The sequence below is a fragment of the Dendrobium catenatum genome, unplaced genomic scaffold (genome assembly GCF_001605985.2).
Source record: "Dendrobium catenatum unplaced genomic scaffold, ASM160598v2 fragScaff_scaffold_1175, whole genome shotgun sequence".
In the NCBI taxonomy this organism is placed as follows: Eukaryota; Viridiplantae; Streptophyta; class Magnoliopsida; order Asparagales; family Orchidaceae; genus Dendrobium; species Dendrobium catenatum.
The window spans coordinates 107,263-129,124 of NW_021319637.1; the positions used below are offsets into that span (position 1 = coordinate 107,263).

Consider the following 21,862-nt stretch of genomic DNA (forward strand, 5'->3'; position numbering starts at 1 on the left):
CTTACGGTGTGCAGTTTCGCAAAGCACTCACTCCACTTTCACTTTCAGAAATGATTTCTCCTGTGGCGAGGTCGTGGAACGATCCCCTCTTAATTAATGCACCTTAATTAATGCAAATTACGCGTGTGTATTTGCGTGTGTGTAATTGTAGCGGAGATTTATTTGGAAATTAAGCAAATCCAAAAAGATACGATTTTGAAAATTTAACGTTAACTAACATCTAATAGCTAGCAGAAAGATTGATCTCAACTGGAAAATATTTCTCTTTTTAAAATGTTAAGTCTAAAATACTTATGAAGAGGAGATAATGTAACTATATCCATCATTCAAGATAAACAATACAAGTCTTCTATATAATTTTTTTTATCTTATTTTTTGTGTCCGAAATTAAATGGCTTAGTAAAAGAAAATTTGAAGTTTAAAATTTAGATATATATTAAATATATTAGTTTGAGTTATATTTTATAAGTATGATAATTTATTGAATTTTCATTTTCTAATCAAAATTTTATATAAAAAATTGAAATTATTAATAAATTTAAATTTGAATAAGAAGTTATAATTTTATTAAATTTTGATGAAATGAAAAAGAAAATAAGGAATTTAATCCTAAATACATTTTCATCAATGAATGGGTTCCAGTGGCCATCCAAATTTTCTTAAACCACAAGCATATTGATTGATCCTGAGCATTAGGAGCGATATGGGCAACACCATCTTAGTCATTAGCAATATATCCCTAATTCCACCGTTAACTTTCTAAATTTTAGCTTTCCTCGCATGATGATGTAAATAAAAACATTCAATTTTGTCCACAAAAAGAAGAAAAATTACTTATAAGAACTTTTTGAACATAAGTAAACTTTTTTAGGCCAAGCCAAACCTTATTCAATAATAACATAAAGAGTGAACAATCCTAACAAAAAACTATTTTTAAAAACATTTTAAGGTAGATAACGTAAAAATAGTTATTTGATAGATGTAATATTACGGTGAACTCAAACTATTTAAGGGAATTAAATCAAACATGCATCATAAAAACTCCTAAATAAGGATCAAGGCATAAATAGTAACCCCATTAGTCAATTTGAACTATATGCCCTTCATAGTAACTTTAATATTGATTCTCATCTGTATAATATGACTTGTACAAGTGAAAATTTTGATGTTATGAGTCTCTGTTGTGAACATGCATTGGCAATATATCTCATATTTCTGCTATTATATATTATGTTTAAACTTATACGTACAGGAAATATATTTAGCATCATATGCTCAAAATATTTGTATCAATAAGAAAAAATTAATTTGAGAGGTTTCATATGAAATAAAATATGATTGTCATATAACTCAACGAATGGCTTCGAGTGGCCATCCAATGAAAGATAAAAATCCTTTAAAAGGCAGGGAAGGATATAGTCAAATATAGATGTGGTTGATACGAAATTAGAGGTCATAACCGAGATACTTGTAATGCCAAGTATTGTTTCCTTCATAATAGTTTTCTTACTATGATCAATTATAGATCTTAAACATATGTCATCGAATAGTCGTTAAATGATGGAATGCTTGTTATTTTCATGCATTAAGGATTTTAGTGAACTTTTTTAAAATTATGTTCGAACATTCTTCAACTCATGATAGATTGATATAATTTTCCAAATAAAAGGAATTTTCTATGTTATATCTATTTTTATTGCTTGTTGTGTATGATAGATAATAAATGAACCGTAATTGAACATGCAATTCAACTATTTCATAATCTTTTGTCAATATCTTATTCAAACCTTTTTCAAACCAAGTTATAAAATTTATTGAAAAACTAATTGAATATAAGAGATTAATATTTGATTAAGGTTCGAATGATCATGGGTCAAATTTGTATGCAATGAACTCAGTCTTGATTGAATTTTATTCGAACCTTATTTGAATGTTTTTCCTATCAATTTTGTTGTGTTGGCCTCATAAAAGTGAGAGATTATTAGGTGCGGAGTGCAGACGATGAGAACCGTCTGCACACTAGTATAAAATCTAGCTAGGTACTGTTCGATACTGCTGGGTACCACTAGGTACCGCTTGGTACCCTGTATCTGTACAGATGGTGCTCTCCCCGTCTGCACTCCGCACCTAATAATTATTCCATAAAAGTAGTCTGCAGTGCAAAACAAGAGTATTTTAGTTAGAACGATTTCTGCATATTTCGCCAAGCTTGGACATCATGCTGCATATACAGTCAAATTTCTGTTTAAGTATTAGGGACAGTACCATTTAAATTTTTTTATTTATTTTATCTTTAATTTTTTTGTTATATTTTTAAAATGAAATAAAATATATGTTTATTTTTATTGAGTAGGTTGAGGCTATCACTGATGAGATCGTGGAGGAATCCGGTAAGGCAGTGACGGCACCAATGACAATATTGGCCATGGTTGGTAGTGATAATTATTTTTAAAAATAATCAAAATATTTCAAAATTCTTTTGTGTTTTTTAAAATAAAATTTATATTTAAAATTATATTAAATAAATCATTTTTTTAATAAAAAAAGCAAAAATTAAAATTTTTTCAGGCAGACCCTTAATTTTGATTTTTTTTAAAATAAATTATATAGAGACAATTGACTAGAAATCAATAGATAGTTGCTAGAGAGAGAATTGACTAAGGATGTAAGAGCCAGGTTGAGCCACGTGGCAACGAGTTCCTAATTCTAATGCACTATCAAACAAGTTGGACGTCGCATTATAGATTTGTTCCTTTTTTGCAAAATGAAAAAAGCCAAAATTATTGAAATGAGAAACGTCGATAGGGATGCAAGAACATTATTTATTATTTATGTTTACATAATTAACTCTTATTTGAATATTTGTTCGATGATTTTTATGAACAAATTTGTTAACAAGATTTGTTAACAACAATAATATCAACATGAAGCCTTTATTCTATGATGTGCATACTACAGAAAAATCATCCATTTCCGACGAAATTTTCTGGAGGTTATTTTCCGGCGGCTTTCCGGCCGTTTTCCGACGGAAAATAATGAGACAACTTTTCCAATGAAATTTTCCGGCGGTTTCTTTTCCACGGAAATTTCTGGTGGCATTTTTAGTTTTCCGGCGAAATTTTAAAAATTTAATTAAATTGATTAAAATTTTAACTATTTAAATGATTTAACAAAAATGATTAAAAATAATATTAACTATTTAATTAATTTAAGTAAAAATATTTAAATGGGCAAGCTCGGGCTCAGGCGCGGGAGCAGGTTGGCACTGGTGGGGCGAGGGAGTGCGGGCTGCCAGGCGGGAAAGAACGTGAAATTTTTTAATTTTTTTTCTTTAATGTTCCGACGGCTTAATTCCGCCGGTAAGCCGCAGGAATGGTTCGCCGCCGGAAAAAACTGCCGTAATATATTTTCCTACGCGTGTTTTACCAGCATATTTTTTCACTGGAGTGGGCAAGCTCGGGCTCAGGCGCGGGAGCAGGTTGGCACTGGTGGGGCGAGGGAGTGCGGGCTGCCAGGCGGGAAAGAACGTGAAATTTTTTAATTTTTTTTCTTTAATGTTCCGACGGCTTAATTCCGCCGGTAAGCCGCAGGAATGGTTTGCCGCCGGAAAAAACTGCCGTAATATATTTTCCTACGCGTGTTTTACCAGCATATTTTTTCACTGGAAAACCGCCAATAAATTCGAAAATCACTAGAAAATGTTTAATTTCTGCTAGAAAATTCTGCCGGCAATAGATGATTTTCATGTAGTGGTGGTGTCAGTTATATAAATTAGTTTTTTCTCCATTATGTCCTATTAAGAGTAAATTTCTCATTTAAATCTAATTAAAAAAGTTATTTCTAATACTTTTTGACCTAATCTAGTTAGGCCCACATCTACCTTTATTAACATAGGTCGAATTCAATATATCCACATTCCTAATCGGGTCATCAAATGGCGGGAGCGCGTTTTATGTGACAAACCATCTAAGGGATACTCTCTAATCTTATTTTCCATTAAAGCTACTACAACCTTTTCATGTATATAGTCATTACTGTGAACTTTAAACTTTAAAGATTTTTTTTTGGTTAATTTAGAGAAGTCTAAATTAGTCGTCCGGTACGAACTGAGTTTGTCTGGGACGAACATTTAGAATTTTAATTTCGTATGTACGAATCATCTGGACGATTGGAACGAGAACAGAACAGAGGCGTATGTCCCTGTACAAAATTAATTATTGTCAGTACTATCCTCATATGAGATTTGAACAGAGGCGTTCATCCCTGTACAAAATTAAGTATCGTATGTACGATCGTCATCCGAGGACAGAACAGAAGCGTTCGTCCCGATACGAACATAAATATCATCCGTACGATCAAAAATATCTAACCCCATTATTTAATTCACCATTTGCTCGGTTTAGAGAAATGGAGAGAGAGAAGGAGAGAGAAAGAGAATGAAAGAGAGAGAAAATCCAGATTTTTGGGCGACTTCGGGCCGTTATCGTCTGTCGACGCAGTTGGGAATTTTGTTCGACTCGAGGTAAGGCACATTATGCCTATCTAAATTTTTAAAAATGTGAAAGTTTTGGCGAATATTTCGATCAAAATTTTGTATCCGTTAATAAAAACCGGAGATAACTTTGCACTGATAAAACTTTCATCGTGTAACTTTTTATATGTCATAGAGATTATGATTATGCACATTCTGAATATTTTCTAGAAAATTTTTACCAGGTATTCTGAAAGCTGAGAGATTTTTAATGAATAGAAGATTTCTGGGATGTTAAAAAATAGTGTAATAGTACAATTTGCGGTGGATATGACTTCTGCCCAGAAAATTGGGGGAAGGTGAGCAGCATGAAGAAGGGTGTGAGTCAGATCGAGAAGGTGTCGATGTTTTTGTTTGGTAGTGCCATTTTGCTCAAGCGTGTGAGAACAGGTAATTTGGCGAATAATACTATTATGTGTAAGAAATTTCGAAAGTCATTGCTGGTAAACTCGCCTCCGCAGGTTTGAATGTTAGTGTTTAAGTTATTTTTGATTAAATTGTGAAATTTTTGAAATTTGGGAAATGTTTCATCTTTGGAATGAAGTAAGTATAGCCAAGAAAACCTTGAAAAATCGTCTATGAAGATAACGTAGTAGCGAAACCCATTCATTGAAGCATTAGGTGCCGAACCCCAAACGTCTGAGTGAACAATTTGAAAAAGCTTAGTACAAGTAGAAGTGCTATTTGGAAAAGGAATTTTATGACTCTTAGAAACATTACAAGAAATGCAAACGTCTAAAGAAGAAGTATAATTTGCAAGATATGGAATGTGTTTGGCTAAGTCATGTAAGATGCGAGTGTGCAGGTGGCCGAGCCTAGAGTGCCACAGCGATGTTGACATGCGAGATGCCGTTAGAGCGGCGTAGCTAGGTGTGGAAGGAGCCTTGATTTGATATAGTCCATTGCGTTTGTGATCGCAGAGAAGAAGCTGATTATCCTGACGATTCTTTAAAAATTATTCGTTAGCATTAAAGCATACCGAAATATTATTATCAGAAGTTAGTCTAGAAATAGATAACAAATTGTGAGAAAAAGAAGGAACGTGTAATATGTTACGTAGTTGGAGCTTACAATGGGGCTCGGGTAAGGGTAAAATGCCTTAACCCGAGTTGTGGATTGGTAAGTTGCTACCATTAGCAATAGATATTGAATCTAGTCCGTTGTGGAGGAGAACTGTTGTTGGACGGCTAGAGTTTTGGGATTTGAGGGAGGAGCGTAGTTAAGGTTGCAACAATGCCAACAGTTGAGCGCCGTGTGTCCTTTTTTCCACAGATATGGCAACTTGACCTTGTGGAAGTGTTCTTGGCCTGATTTTCTGAGTCTGCGGGAGATTGTGGGTAGGAATTGAAGCTTTTCCCACGGGGCTTGTTGAACCTCCCACAGCTGTTGTATGATCGGTTGGAGAGAAGTGTGAGAACCTCATATTGTGAAGTTTCTTTGAGATGTTGGTGCTGGAGATTATTTCTTTGCTGCAAAACAAAGAATAAAGATCGTCGAGGCTAATAGGTTGAAGAGAAGTTCGTATGGCAGTCTTGAAGGGATTGTAAATGGTGGTAAGACCATTGAGTATGTAGAGAATTATGTCTTCCATATCGATGGTTGAGTCAGCGGCCGCGATGTTGTCGACGAGTATCCTGATTTGATCAAGATATTGTTGCATCGTATGATCCTTTATCTGGGTTTGATGGAGCTTGTTCTTGAGCTGTATAACATGGGATCAGTTAGTGGGTTGGAGGTGGAGTTCTTGCATGGAACACACATCGCGGGCTGTGTTGAGCGTGAGGACATAAGGTAGCATTGAAGGCGAGATTATTGAAAGAAGAGCAGAGACAATATTATGGTCGATAAGTTGCCATAATTTGTGTTCTGTTGCTGCGGACGCCGGCGGACAGACATCAAGACTGATGAGATGGCCATAAAAATCGTTCACAGAGAAATGTTGATAGAGTTGTAAATGCCAAATTGCATAGTTCTCGGAGATGAGTTGTGTGGGGACAAGGTTCTCGAAGTTAGATATGAGAAATTTGAGGGCAGTGCGAATGACGAACTCGGTGAGAGCGTCGGAGGTAGTCGACGTCGTGCGGTGGGAAGCCGGGGATTCTTGCTCGGTCATGAGGATCAGTTGGACGTTGTAGAGCAAAATTGCTCTGATACCATGAGAGAACAAGAGCCTGGACAAGAAACCGGAGAGAGGAAGAAGCGAAATAGAGAGGAGAAAATAGAGAAATGAAATATTGTATTGCTATCTTCTACTAGCTATTACATAGACCAATATATAGATGTGGACAAACGTATTAATGACCGGTGTATTAACAGGTGGTAACAACGAACATCAGCAATAGTGTTGTTGGTGCATTTTAGATTTATTGGTGAGACTGGATGACATCATTGTTGGTGTTGTTGATGAGTATTGGGCTTCTTGGCAATAATGAGGTCTGCTTTTGTGGAAATGGGTTCCAACCTTTCTTGTGATGATGGATGTCGCCCTTGATAGCTATGATAAACATTGATGGTAGGTGCCACTGAATGTTTGTGCTAGTTGCCAAGCTGTTAATCTTGTAATCCTTGAGAAATTATTAGGTACGGAGTGCGGACGGGAGAACCGTCCCCACACTAGTATAAAACCGCGCTCGGTATCGTTTGGTACTACTCGGTACCACTGGATACCGCTTGGTACCCTGTGTCTGTGCGGACGGTTCTCACCCTGTCCGCACTCCGCACCTAATAAAATTTCGTAATCCTTTCCATTGAAATTCACTTAGGGCTTCATTGGAATCTCCATCAACGTGTAGAAGTAGTCTATTTATAATTTATAAATGTATAGAGGGAGCATGTCAATCATTTTGATAAAAATCATGACACTCCGTCATATGGTAAAAGTTGACCCCCCTTGATCATAAAGTATATTTTTAGATATATATCAAGGTACATTTATGATATTATAATCATGAGGTTTTGGGCTTGTCAAATTTTGATCACAAATAATTAATTCTTAAAGACCGATTAGTCCCTCAAATAATCTCATGAAATTTTTAATAATTCTTCTGAGTGATACATCTAGGTTCATTTAGTCTTAGATAATGATATAGTTAGTCATATTGAATTTTTCTTATCGACATTATCAATTTGCTAAAAAAAAGTTTGGATGTTCCTAAAATAGATTCTAAAACTTGTAGTTCGAATATTTGGGAGCTATAATATTCTAAAAATTCCATAAAGATCTGTTTCTTTTTAACTTATTTATTAAAAAGAAACTATTAATCAGGTTTTCTTATATTCCCTGTGAAAAAAAGAATTATTATTATTATTTTTTATTATCATATAATGCATATTAAGGTATAATAATACATAAAATATATTAATGTTAAAAGTATTTTGCTTATTATTCATTAAAAAAAATATGCAATGGTTAATTATAATGGTATGAAGATAACTTAAATTTTTATTTTAGTTTTAAATAAGAGACGATGCCGTATTTAAAAAATAAGAATTAACATAATAGGACTTTTATAGCTGAAATTAAAAAAACGGTGAATAAATTTATTGATGATTAAAATATAGTACAAAATAGTATATTAAAAGATTAGATGATAATTGATCTATACTAATAAATTAGGGGATATTTAATTTGAAGTAAAATGAGCATCAAGTATTTAAAATATAATGGTTTAGAAAATATTGACTTTTGATTTGAAGTAAAAAAAAATGTAGAGTAAATTTTCTAAGTATATAAAATTTTTCATCTAGTTTAATTTTGAGGCATTTAAAAATCATTAGATTTAGTCTAAGCACTATTGCCATTGCCGCCACCACCAATCCACCTGTTACTCATCGCCACCCACTGCCCATCGCCGCCACTGACCACTAGCAGGGGCAGAACCAGCTTCAACTTTGAGGGGGGCAAATACAATACATATATATATATATATATATATATATATATATATATACTTCACATAATAATAATAATAATATTATTATTATTAACATTTTTAATAAAATATATCTTTTTAACTATCTATTTGATGTGATTAAGATATAAAATATTATATAAATAATAATTACAATTAAGATATTAGATATACCATATTTAAAATATTGAATAATATACTAGTAAGCAAAGCATTTGACAATATATGTCCCACTTATTCAAAATGATGGACAAAATTTAAGCCTGTGAAGTCTATGAAGAGCACTTACACTAAACAAATTGTTATTAATGCTCATAATGGTACTTTAGCAGTTTAGCGATATTATTTTGTTCAGAATATTAATCTGTAAAGGCAAATCCAAAATTTTAAACCAAATTGGGATAGATGAAAACTCTTCTCTAACAGGTTTGAAGTTCGGAAACCATTTTTACAGAACAAAGGGTTTGCCAAGAAAGAACCAGACACCACCAGTCAAACCCATGTCGTAATCCTCAGGTGTCGAAAATTTCAGCATAAAAAATCCATCGCTTAAAGAGAGTAATTTTAGCATACCTTTGAATTTCCAAGCCTTTCGGATAGTAGAAAGTAAGAATTCGTAATAGTGGCGTCTACCGATAGAGTAGCCGATCAACGACAACCTCCATTCATCCTCAGCTGCATTAACATGGGTTTCATTGAAGTCCAGAGGATCATCAGGCGATGACGAAGGAGAGAGCTTAAAAGAGTTTCTAGGACGAGGGGACGCAACGATGTTGCTGTAGCTAAAAGCAGGTGTAAGAGCAGGGGTAGCACTCTTAGAAGGGAGGGGGAGGGAGGGGGGGGGGACTCCTTAGGAGATGATAGGTTGGCCATTAGAGAAGCTCCTCTGGCCAAGCTGGAAGAGGGGGAGAAGAAGGGAATTAGCAATCGGCTAGGGCAAAATCACCAAAACCCTAGCAGACCTCGGTCGCAGCGGAAAGATTTTATTCTTGCCAAAATGAGACAAAAAGACTTCCCCCCTATTTTCATTAACTGGATAAAAGCTTGCATCTATGATGTCCACTTTTCTATTTGCATTGATGGTGTTCTGGAAGCCTACTTTCAGTCCTCTTCGGGTATTAGACAAGGATGCCCCCTTAGTCCTTATTTATTCTGCATAGTTATGGATGCTTTTACTTGTATGATCGATAATGATTCTTCTCAGGATATATTTATTGGGATACATAAGAAGGACACAAAGTTCTCTCATCCCTTTATGCAGATGACCTCCTCATTGTTGGGGATGCATCTATGCATAACTGTGCTGTTCTTAGAAAGGCTTTAGACTCTTTTGCTAAAGTCTCTGGCTTGCTGGTGAATCATGAGAAGAGCAAGATTATTCTCTCTAGTTATATTAATAATCCTTTGGCTGTTTGTGAAGCTCTTAACATTTCTTCTTGCTGTGAGAAGATGACTTATCTTGGCTTGCCTATTTCAGCCAAAAAACCTTATAAATTCGATTTCCAGCCACTATTTAATTCTATCTCTAACCACTTATCTGGTTAGAAAGCAAGATTGCTTTCATTCGCGGGGTCATCTTAAATTCCTAAAATATGCGGTGTGCAACCCTGTTGCTTATTGGATTAGGGGGGGCTATCCTTCCTAAATCTTGTATTAAGAGTTTAAGCAGATTATGTGTTAAATTTCTCTATTTCGGCGATATGGAGGCCAAAAAACTTCATCTCATTGCTTGGAAGAATACCTGCAAACCTAAAAAGAATGGAGGCTTGGGCATTCCAGATTTATTTGGTCTTCAATTTGCAAATTTTATCTCTCTGATATTCAGATTCTACAATGCCAATTATCCTTTGTTTGCTTTCATGTATGCTAAATATGGAACACCTTGGACTCCAAAACAAAGCAAAGCTTCTCCTCTTTGGAAAGAAATTGGAAAGGTTGCTATGCAAATCACCTCTAGCATACAGTTTCAAACCAACTCTAACAGTTCCATTGCTTTGTTATGGGATCCCTGGTTCAATGGTAACTTTTTATTGAATGCTTTTCCAAATTATAATCTTGAAAATTTTATTCCCCACAAGGCCACGGTTAAGGATTTTTTGAGGAAGGAAGGTTGGCTTCTTCCGAGTAATGTTGCTGAGGCTCTTAATAATGCTTTGGCCCACAATGACACTAATTCTGATCTTATAAATACCTTAATTTTGAAAGATAGGGTAAAGCCTTCTTTGTCTTCCTTTATTAAATTCTACTATAGGGAAGAGGGCACTGTGGATTGGCATAAACATGTGTGGCACAAGCATCATGCCATTAAATATTCTATTTTTGCTTGGCTTGGCCTTAATGGAGGACTCAAAACGGTGGAGGATCTTATTAGGAGGAATATTGTAGTGCCTTCCACTTGTTTATTATGTTCTTCTCACATTGAGTCTAATTCTCACATTCTTTTTGAATGTGACTATGCCTTCTCGGTGCTACAAAATCTGATTTCTGCTCTCTGGGTGATTTTCTCTTGAGACCCCGACTTTCTCAAGTTTTGCAATGCTTGGCTGATAAGAGCTATCACATAAAAACCAAAGGGAATTTCTACTTCTTACAACTTGCTGTGCCACTTACTATCTTTGGAGGGAGCGAAATGAAAGGAGATTTAACTTTAAATTTAGAAGTGTTTCTACTCTCTGCTTCATTATTAAATATGCGGTGGATGCAAAGATCTCATGCTGGAAGCATTCTGAAAACCTGAGAATTCCTTGGTATCACTAAGCTGTTTTTATTATCTGTTTCTATCTGGGGGTGATTCTGCTCATTTTTCTGGATTTTTGATTGGGGCTTAGCTATTCGGTGGTTTGTTGCTGTCCTGGTGGTTATGGTTGATATGCCATGTTCGGGATGTTTTTGGCTGTTTTGGATGGAACTCCTATGTTGGTTTTGCTGGTACTCCCAGGCGGCTGGATCATTTTTTTTATGAAGCTTTGCTGGTTCTATCAGCTCCTTGGATGGCTGCTTTTAGCAACCTTGGACTGATTCTTTCGGAGATTTTTGGTTACTGGACAATGATGTAGTTGCTAATCATCTCCTTGGAGGGTCTTCGGAACCAGGAGATTTCTTATTCGGTGTTGCCTTTCCCTTTTTCGGTTTTGTGCGATTAGCAGTCTGAGTCTTATTTTGATGTTCCTTACATCATCTTGGATGACAGCTCCTTCTCTGGTATAGGTTTTTGATTATATCTCTTCTTTTTGTATGAGGATTAACCTTTTTTTTATACCTTATTTGTATTTTCTATTTCACATAGTAATATATGGGCTTCTTGCCCCATTTTTCAAAAAAAAAAAAAAAAAATCTGCGCAGAAGAACAAACAAAGAAAACACAGACGCAAGGAGAGGGCAAAGCAGAATGGCAGAGCAGGCGAGCCAATCGAGATCCAAAATTAGAACTTTCTGCTTAATATAGATTGGGGAAGGAAATGGGAACCCACGCCGTTGGTCCAAGTCTCGAGTCCAAGTCTTCTGTGCTTTCTTCTTCGCTGTGCAGTCAAGCCTGCTTTTTACGGCTTGGCCCTCTCCGCCACGAAACCTATCATAGAAGTCAGAAGACTGAGCAGTTTACTGTCCGAGTCTTCGCATCCAACCCCAAGTTTCGCATTTCTCTCCGTTTATTATTATTTTCTTTTTACGGCTCTTTCGTCACTGTTTTTTTTGGTTCGAAACCACGCGTGATTGACAACGGGAATCTTCTGCTCCTGTATTCTTGGGGTCTTTCTTTAATGAAGAGTTTGAAGGAGGGGAATATAAACACGAAGGGAAGGGAAGGAAAGGAGGAGGTTTTGAGAGGGTGGGAATGGAGATCAGGTATGTTCTGATACCTCTTAGGTTCATTGTCTTCTTTTTCTGTTTCTTTGTTGTCATCGTTCACGGTGCGCAAGACCAGAAGAGCACCATGCTCGAGCTCGCCAAGGGTATCCCATCCTCGAAGTGGAACACTAGCAATAGCAATCCGTGCGAATGGAAAGGAGTAAGCTGTTCTTCTTCCCGCGTCACCGGACTTGTTTTATCCGGTTTCGGCCTCTCCACCTCCTTTTCTCCTAGATTCTTCGAACTCCTCTGCGACCTGAGCTCATTACAATCCCTCGACCTTTCCTCTAACTCCTTTAGCATAATCCCGACCTCCTTCTTTTCCTGCAAAGGGCTTTCTCGATTGAAGTATCTCAACCTCAGCTGTAATGGATTAACCGGCCGGTTAAGTAATTTCTCGGAGTTTTCTGCTTTGGAAACTCTGGATTTATCTTTCAATAACTTGAAGGGTGTCGTTGGTTTGAACTTGAACGGGCTTGCGCAGCTGAAAAGTTTAAACCTGAGTTCCAATTTATTCAATGACAACATTCCAGCTCTGAAAGCCATGAAGTTAGAGGAGTTGAGTCTCTCCAATAATAGCTTTCATGGCGAAATCCCTCGTGTAAACTGTTACCTTTGAGAACCTCACTTTCTTGGACTTCAGCCAAAATTCCCTCACTGGGTCAATTCCAGGTGATATTGGAAACCTCTTAAAGCTGCAAAAGCTCCTGCTTTCTTCCAATGAACTTGAGGGTTCACTGCCGGTTAGTTTGTCCAAGATTAAGGTGCTTTCCCGATTTGCTGCCAATCAGAACAAGTTCAATGGCGCAATTCCTCCTGGAATCACTTCCTACGTGCAGATTTTTGATCTCAGCTACAATAATCTCAATGGAACGATTCCTCCTGATCTCCTCGCACCTGCTTCCCTGCAGATTGTTGATCTCTCTGCTAATGTTCTTCAAGGTCCAATTCCCAGTAACTTTTCAAAGAACCTGTATCGTTTAAGGCTTGGCAAGAATTTACTCAATGGAAGCATCCCTTCAGAACTTGGGCAGCTCTTGAATTTGACCTATCTCGAACTTAACGACAACCAATTGGAGGGACAAATTCCACAACAATTAGGCAACTGTAAGAGCTTAGCTTTGTTGAATCTGGCCAAGAACTTTCTGCATGGTGGTTTGCCTGTGAGTCTTGGTAGACTTAATCAGCTAGTGATCGTACAACTTAAACAAAACATACTCACTGGGAAGATTCCTGCAGAGTTTTCCAATCTTGCAAACTTGAGTACTCTTGATCTGAGTCAGAATTCTCTAACTGGTGCCATTCCTCCTGCAATCTCCAGCTTGAGCAAGCTTCAAGTCTTGAATCTGGAAAATAACAATCTTAATGGTTCAATACCAGCTTCTTTATCAAGTTTGCCAAACATCATTGAGCTTCTTCTAGGAAACAACAAGCTCAGCGGAATTGTCCCGAACATGCCAACAAGTCTAAGCTTAGCTCTTAATCTCACTGGTAACAACTTGAATGGATCTATACCTTCTCAACTCGGTGAAGCAACCCAGCTTGAGATTCTTGATCTCTCAAATAATAGCTTTACAGGCTCGGTTCCTAATTCTTTTATCGCACTGAAAAGCTTGACAGAATTGGTGCTATCGAACAATCGTTTGCTCTCAGGATTACTGCCTCCCTTAAACCCAAAGACCATTGTAAGTTTTGCTGGAACTGGGATACTTAACAAGTCAGCATCAGCTCAAGGCAATGTCCACAGGAAAAGAAAATCAAGTACTGTTTTGATTGTGATTGTTGTTATTGTTGGGATTTTTGCTGGATTCTTGCTCATAGCTGCTATTTTTGGACTGATCATGTCCAAGAGAATGTATCGGGTTGAAGATGAAGTTCATCAATCAGGAGATAATGCTCTTCCTCAGATTTGTAATGGCCATTTCATTACGTCTAATAGCAATCATAAAACAGGCTTAGATTTTTTCAAAGCCATGGAGCTTGTTGGTAATCCGAGCAACACTATGCTTAAGACCAGGTTTTCTACCTACTACAAGGCAGCCATGCCTAATGGAAGAAACTACACTGTAAAGAAACTTAATTGGAGCGAGAAGATTTTACAAATGGGTAGCCATGAGAAGTTCGAGCATGAACTTGAGGTTTTAGGGAGGCTGAGCAATTCAAATATTATGGTTCCATTGGCCTATGTATTGACTGAGGATAGTGCTTACTTCTTCTATGAGCATATTCACAAAGGGACACTCTTTGATTTTCTTCATGTAGGTTCGGAAACTGCTTTGGATTGGCCATCGAGATACAGCATTGCGCTTGGTGTTGCTCAGGGGCTTACTTTTCTGCATAGCTGCAATCAACCTGTTCTCCTTCTCGACCTCTCAACAAAGACTATCCACTTGAAGTCCATGAAGGAGCCTCAGATTGGCGATATCGAGCTATGTAAGGTTATTGATCCTTCTAATAGCACTGGGAACCTCTCCACTGTTGCCGGCTCTGTTGGCTATATTCCTCCAGGTAAAGTGACGCACTTGTTCTTTCTACTTGAATGTATTGCTGTTAACAATATAATCTAATGTTGAGCAGAGTCATGACTATCTATAGCCTTGCTCACTCTGATCTTCATTCATGACAGGCTTGGATTAAAATTTAATTTGAGCTCGAGACTTTCCATCTTCTAAGATAAATTCTTACATTTATATTGATTCATAAATGCAAATATGCATCATTATATATATATATATATATATATGCTCTCGTATATGCATGCATATACATTTTGACTTGATTTAAAGTTAGCTCGATTCAAGTCAGGCCCGGCTTAATTTAAGTTCAATTTGATTTGGACTTGGCTAAATAATTAGCTTGTTGGTTCAATCATGACAATAATATATATTGATTCATAAATGTATATATGCAATAATGAAAATATAATTACATACATTTATATATGCATTCATATATATATGAATATACATTTTGATTTGATTTAAAGTCAGCTCAATTCAAGCCAGGCCTGACTTAATTTAGGTTCAATTTGAGTCTGGCTTGGCTAAATAATTAGCTCGTTTGTTCAATCATGACATAATAACAGCTCAGCACTCACCCATGAGTTCATTAGTTAGCATAATTACCTGTGCCCTTCCTAAAGAAAAATCAGTTACTCTTTCTGCTCTGAAACCTTCATTGTTCACTGCTAACCTCCAACTTTTTTATACACTGTTGGTTCTTTAGAAAACTTGGTATATGTAAATATACAACATTTGTAATAGTCGATGGATAATACTTAGTTACAACATTTCTACTATTTGCACTTCTGTTTACTTATCTTCTTCCTGTATTCTATCTTTCTATTATCTACTTTTTAAAATTTCCGCAGTAATATTTCAAGCCGTTTCAGCATGATATCAGAGCAACAATCCCTTGACACTGCTCTAATCAAACTTACTGATATCACCATTCCGTCACAACTCTAATTTTTTATATCTAACATAAAAAACAATGTATGCACTTAACTTCTCAAAGATAACTATCTCATTTGGAGGTCACAAATCTCAAAACTGTTAGTTGCAAATGTAAAAAATCCCTATTATGCCTAGGCCTAGAAGATCAAACCTAGTGCTTTGATACCACTTTGTCACACCACGCCACTTGGCGGGAAAGAAAATCACAAACACCCAAAGGAAAGGTGCGAGCAAAACAAAATTTATGAAATAATTTTAAATCAGTCGAAATACATTACTTCAATAATTTGTGTCCACCAATAAAATCATCATAGCATCTAACCCGAAACAACTACCCAATATCCATAAAATATGAATGAAATCCAACTATACTCTTAAGTTGATTAAATAACTTTAACCTTAAACAACTACCAGGCTTCAAAAATTCGTAATATCTTGGCTATGTTTATCTCATCAAGAAGGTTATCTATGATCTCAAACAAGCTCTCCGATAATGATATGCAACTCTCTCCCAATGTCTCATTTTCGACAACCATCACTAATTCTATATCATTGCCAAAACGTCTATATTTTTGTACTTATCCATATCAATGACATCTTACTTACCGGTAACAGCAACAAGTTCATTTTTGAACTGCTACACTCTCTTCACATTTGATTTAATTAGCTCAATTTGGGCTATGTTTCTCGGTTTCTTGGTATTGAAGTATGCTTGCATCCTGCTGGTTATCACTTAAATCAACAGTCCTACATTTCGGATCTTCTACAATCCGCATACAGTAAACTTGTTACAAAATCTTTGCCTCTAAAAACTCTCCTGCTACAAATAAACAAAACATGTTTCCTGATCCTACTCTGTTTTGCAAATTTATTGGATCCCTTCAATATCTTACAATTACTCGCCCAAATATTTCATTTGTGGTAAATAAAATCTGTTAACACATGCATTTGCCATTAGAAAGTCATTTTATATGACTTATGTGTATTCTATGGTATCTACAAGGCTCATTTCTCATGGACTACTTATTCAAAAGGGAGATCTTATTCTCCGAGCTTACTCAAATTTCGATGGAGTCAGTGGTAATCATGACTGAAAGTCTACATCAGGTTACTAAGTGTTCCTTGCCTCCACTCTCATGTCTTGGTCAATTAAAAAGCAATCGTTAGTTGCTCGATCATCCACGAATGCTGAATATCGTGCCTTAGTCATTATTGCCACCAATCTTATTTGGTTTCATCGGCTGTATCAAGAGTTTAATATTCTCTTGACCACAACTTCTCTTTTTTATGGCAATATTTCTGCTATGGAAATTGCATCTAATCTAAGTGAAGCATTACTTGAATTAATTTTGAATTATTTTAGTATCGAATTCTTAATTTTGTCGTTTCGTGATTGCAGAGTATGCATACACAATGAGGGTTACAATGGCAGGTAATGTCTATAGTTTTGGCGTCATCCTTCTTGAGTTGCTGACAGGACAGTCACCTGTTAGTGAAGGAATTGAGCTTGCAAAGTGGGCACTTAGCCACTCAACATGGCTTGGTGGGAGGGAGAAAATTCTCGATTTGAAAGTCTGTAATGCTTCTCCTGCAGTTTGCAGTCAGATGCTGTCAGTCTTGAAGATAGCTCTGAGTTGTGTAAGTTCTTCTCCAGATGTAAGGCCAAAGATGCGAAATGTGCTAAGGATGTTGTTCAATGCAAGGTAGTGAAAGAGCATAAGCTCTGTGTTTCAGGTTGTATAGTAATATCCAAGTTCCTTGACAAACATTGTTCATACAACCTCCCTTTTGTTATAATTATTGTATGTAGCATTTCTTCTCTTCTTTTTCTTTTTTATAATGTTATCAAGTAGTTCTGGGTTTGATTATAAATTTACAGAAAAAAAAACCACAGATTCAAGTTGTGTAATTTTATTTTCTGTGTGGGATGGGTTGCCATTGACATGCTCGCTTGACTGTTTGCAGTTCTGTAAATGTGCTGCCAGAATACTTAGAAAGATGTAATTTTGGGATTGAAGAAAAAAATAAATAAAGAAAAGTAGAGTGTTTCTGTTTATTTTTAATGAAAAGTAGAGTTTCTGTTTACAGGCTTCCAGAATACTAAGAAAGCTGTAGATGTTTAGCATCAAATGCACCTCTACCCCTTCAAATACATGGGCCTTCAAATACATGGGTCTCCCCATCTTGCCTTCTAGAATCCTTGCTAAGAATCATGCCCCTCTCCTTGATAGCTTTGGATGTTGGCTCTCTTGTTGGAAGTGCAAACTCCTATCTTTTCTTTGCATGCTCCAGCATTTTAAGTACATTATATTAAGCTTTTTGATTTATTGGTTTATATCTTTATTTTATAAATTGTTCTGAAGACTATTGAAAGTTGGTGCTCGTGATTTCTTTTTGATAGTGATGTGATAGACCGGTCCATTGGACGGGTCTAATTAGTCCAGACGAGACTGACTTACAGATACAGAGGTGGAATTCTCCGCCTCTTGCATATGCCAAGAAAACTGCCAGGTTTCAAAGAGCTTTTTAGGAAGGTTTTTTTATGGAGTTGGGAGGGAAAATTGAATGTAGGGATTGTTTAGAGATTTCCTTTGAGACTGTATCCATTAAATAGTTTGTTTTCCTAGGATTAGGGTATTTTTAATTGGTTGAAATTTGAGATCTCTTGGGTTTAGGTTTTGGGCTCTTATGGTGCCTAGAGATTTGGGAGAGATAAATCCTCCTCTCAAATAGAGGATCAATTGTATTTGGTACTTTTTGTTTACCTTTTATCAAAAAATATAAATTATCTACTGTTTTTGGGATTTTGTGTGGATTTTTGTGGAGAATTCTTGTTGTTTTCTGAGGATTTATAGGAAATTCTTGAGATCTACAAGTGTTTTCTATCATGAGGCTCATCATAAGCTCTACAATATTGCTCGGTAGTAGACCACTATGCCTAAATCTAAGAGTGGCTTCTTTCTTGTAAGATGAAAATTATTTTGAGAATCTTTCACAATTTCAGTCTTATTAGCACTTATGTGAATACTTGATGTGCTGCATTTGTATTCAGCAAATTGATAAAATATTTCACTTTGGTAAAGTTTCTCCAACCTCTCAAATGCGTGGTGGAGTTAGTTTTAGGATTGGTTCCAGCTTACTTTACCATGACCATTGGTTAAATGCCAGCTTTCTATTTAGGAACCATTGGCCTGAGGTGTTGAACGTCTATTTGATGATCTTCCTTTTTTGGGTGGCGTATGCTTTCAGCCCTAGTAGTTTGTTTTGCATCTATTGTACTCTTAGGATGAAGAACCACAGGCTCGCAGGTCTTTTTCTTTCATTTTTGATTGTAGCTCGTTCGAGCAGTAGAGAGCTAGTGGAATTAGGTGCTTTATAGCAAGAATAAAAGAATTTTTTTTATTAATTTCTTTATCTTCACTTACTTTATTAAAGTATAAAGTTTCTAAATTCAATAAAGAAATTGAATGTCTTGAATAAATATCTTCATCTTTTTTATGAAAAATTTCAGTTCGATGAGTGAAACCAGATAGTTATATGAGTGAAACAAAACTGCTCCTCAATTTGCAGTAAAACAAGAAGAATCTCATTCCCTAGGTACAAGAAGAAAATTGAAGTAAACATAAGTTGTTTACCCCAAGATTGAGATTCTTTTATTAGTCGTCATATCTTGAAGCGGATGCAAAAGATCAACTGTCTTTATTACTATACTGGGGATCTATCAAAAAGAAGTGGGCAGTTAGGAACACCAAAGTACGCAAAGCCCCTTCAATGATTTTGGCATCTCTTGCTTTATTGCTATGTGTAACACTATCACTTCTTATAAGGATGATGTGCTTCCTTAGATATCAGGAAGAGGTAAAAACAAAAAAAATGCCAAATGTATTATTTTATTCTTGCACGCCTAAAATACCATTTTGACCAATAAATATAGAAATAGTTTTTGATAAAAAAGTTAAAGCAAGAATACAATGGATTGTCTTATGCGGAAATTAGATAATTTGTGGGTAACAGGCGAAATGGAATATATGTAGTACTCCCCCTCAAGGTAAAGGGTAGATATCCTTGACGACCATCTTGGAAAGGAGAAAAGAAAGGCGAGCTTATAGTTGAGATTTGGTAAACATATCTACAAGTTGATAGACTAAATTAGCACTAGTTTGATGAATCTATTAGAAACTTTATCACGAATGAAATGTAAGTATGATGAATCTTAGATAACATATCACCTCCTACGTTATTTAAAGATTTTAGTTGTATGCTACATGAACTTGAGAACAAAATAACTTGTCTTGGTGTAAACTTTAAATAACGTAGGAGGTGATGTGTTATCACCATATGAGGAGTTCTAGGTTTAGATATATATTGACCCAATTAGTCATCTATACTATGATGCATCGGGAAGAAGGTTCCCATCAAAGGCATTTAATTTGTTGTTGGGGTCCATAGGATTTTTAGTTGGTTTACATGCTAACATTCTTGCGTCTTCTAATAATAGAAGTATGTAATGGCGTTGAGACAAAATAATTCCATATTTTGAAAGAGTAATTTTAATCATATGAAAATATTTTAGTACACTAGATTCGAGAGTTGAAATTGAGTATGTTAAAAAAAGAAAGAATTAATGGTAGCAATAAATAGTTATATGATAATAATGACATCCACATAAAACAACAAAGCACCAAAGTTCAAATCTAAACCTTTCGTGAATGAGGAATAATCTTATTATGATTGAATAAAATCATAAGAAATAAGTTGATTAATAAATTTTGAAAACCATTGCCAAGCGGCTTCTTTGAGACAATAAATAGATATGTGAAGTTTACAATTAGGTATGTGGCCTTTGTGGAAAATCTCAGCCTTGCCTTAATAACCAATTGTCAACTCCATTCACACTTCTTTTAGTAAATTATCATATGAATAAGTATTACTGATATATGGTTGATTAAGAACCCAATTTTGATTGGTTGTAAGCGCAAGAAGAAGTTTTACAATAACAATTTTGACAACCGGGAAAAAGGTATCAAGAAAATCAATTCCTTCTTGTTGCATGTAACCTTTCACAACGAGATGACCTTTATGTTTGTTTGTGGATCCATCGGAATCGTGTTTGATCCAGGCTATCTACAACCTATGACATGCTTCCCTTGGGGTAAGCCCACAATGGACAAAATGTTGTTTTTAATGATGGCATTGAGTTCAATATTCATGGCATTGCACCATTTAGGAAATTGAATTGCTTCATAATAATATTTTGGTTCCTCTTAAGAAGAAATATGTAAAATGTATGCTATATAGGATTGAGGTAAGGAATTATAGTTAACATAATCTAATAAAGGATAATGGTTTTTTCTATGGAGAATGGTAGGAATATTTTGGTTGTTGTTGTGAAGTAAAATGCAATGATAATCTTTTAGATATGGAGTGGTGATAATTCTATTAGAACACGATAAAGTGTGTTGGGTAGTGTTATCAACAGGAATGTGGGTGTGGTGGCATGCATAATGTTGCAAGGTTTTGTTGTTTCGATGGCATCAATTATGGTCTTGATGTCACAAAAAGGATTGGGAAGAACGATGTTGGGAAAAAAAATCAATGAAATCATTTTGCCTACTGATACAATGAAAGGGAAACCAATTTTCATACAAACTACATCGCTTGAATCTATAAAAAGATTTTTCTCAATATCATACATTTTATATCCCTTAGTTCATGTCTGATATCCCAAACAAACACATGTTTTAGCTCTAAGTTCAAACATTGTTCGATGAGTAGGTAATGTAGAAATAAATCCTATTCATTTGAAGACACGAAGTTAAGATTAGTCTATGTTTTGTTTGTGAAGAACATCATAAGGTCTTTTATAATTTAATGTTGTAGATGAAGTTCCATTTATGAGATAGGTGGTGGTTAAAATGCATTCATTCCAAAAGTTGGTATGAACACTAGATTGAAAAAATAGGGCACAAGTAATATTGAGATTGTGTTGGTGTTTGTGTTGTTTAACAAAGTTTATTTTGGGGCATTCAACACAAGAGTAATGGTGTAAAACACCAAGCTTATCAAACATATTAGTAAAGTTTAAGACCTTAACATTATCAATCTAAAGACCTTGATTG

The 21,862-nt window shown here is 35.6% G+C and overlaps 1 protein-coding gene across 1 annotated transcript; it reads left to right on the top strand.

The window, feature by feature from the left end:
* The first annotated feature begins 11,900 nt into the window (after nt 1-11,900).
* LOC110111219 (probable leucine-rich repeat receptor-like protein kinase At5g63930) lies at nt 11,901-17,799 on the top strand. Its single transcript, XM_028698894.1, has 4 exons — nt 11,901-12,285; nt 12,360-12,837; nt 12,893-14,796; nt 17,143-17,799. The coding sequence occupies exons 1-4, from the start codon at nt 11,901-11,903 to the stop codon at nt 17,448-17,450; spliced, it is 3,075 nt and encodes a 1,024-aa protein (XP_028554727.1). The 3' UTR covers nt 17,451-17,799.
* The last annotated feature ends 4,063 nt before the right edge of the window (nt 17,800-21,862 follow it).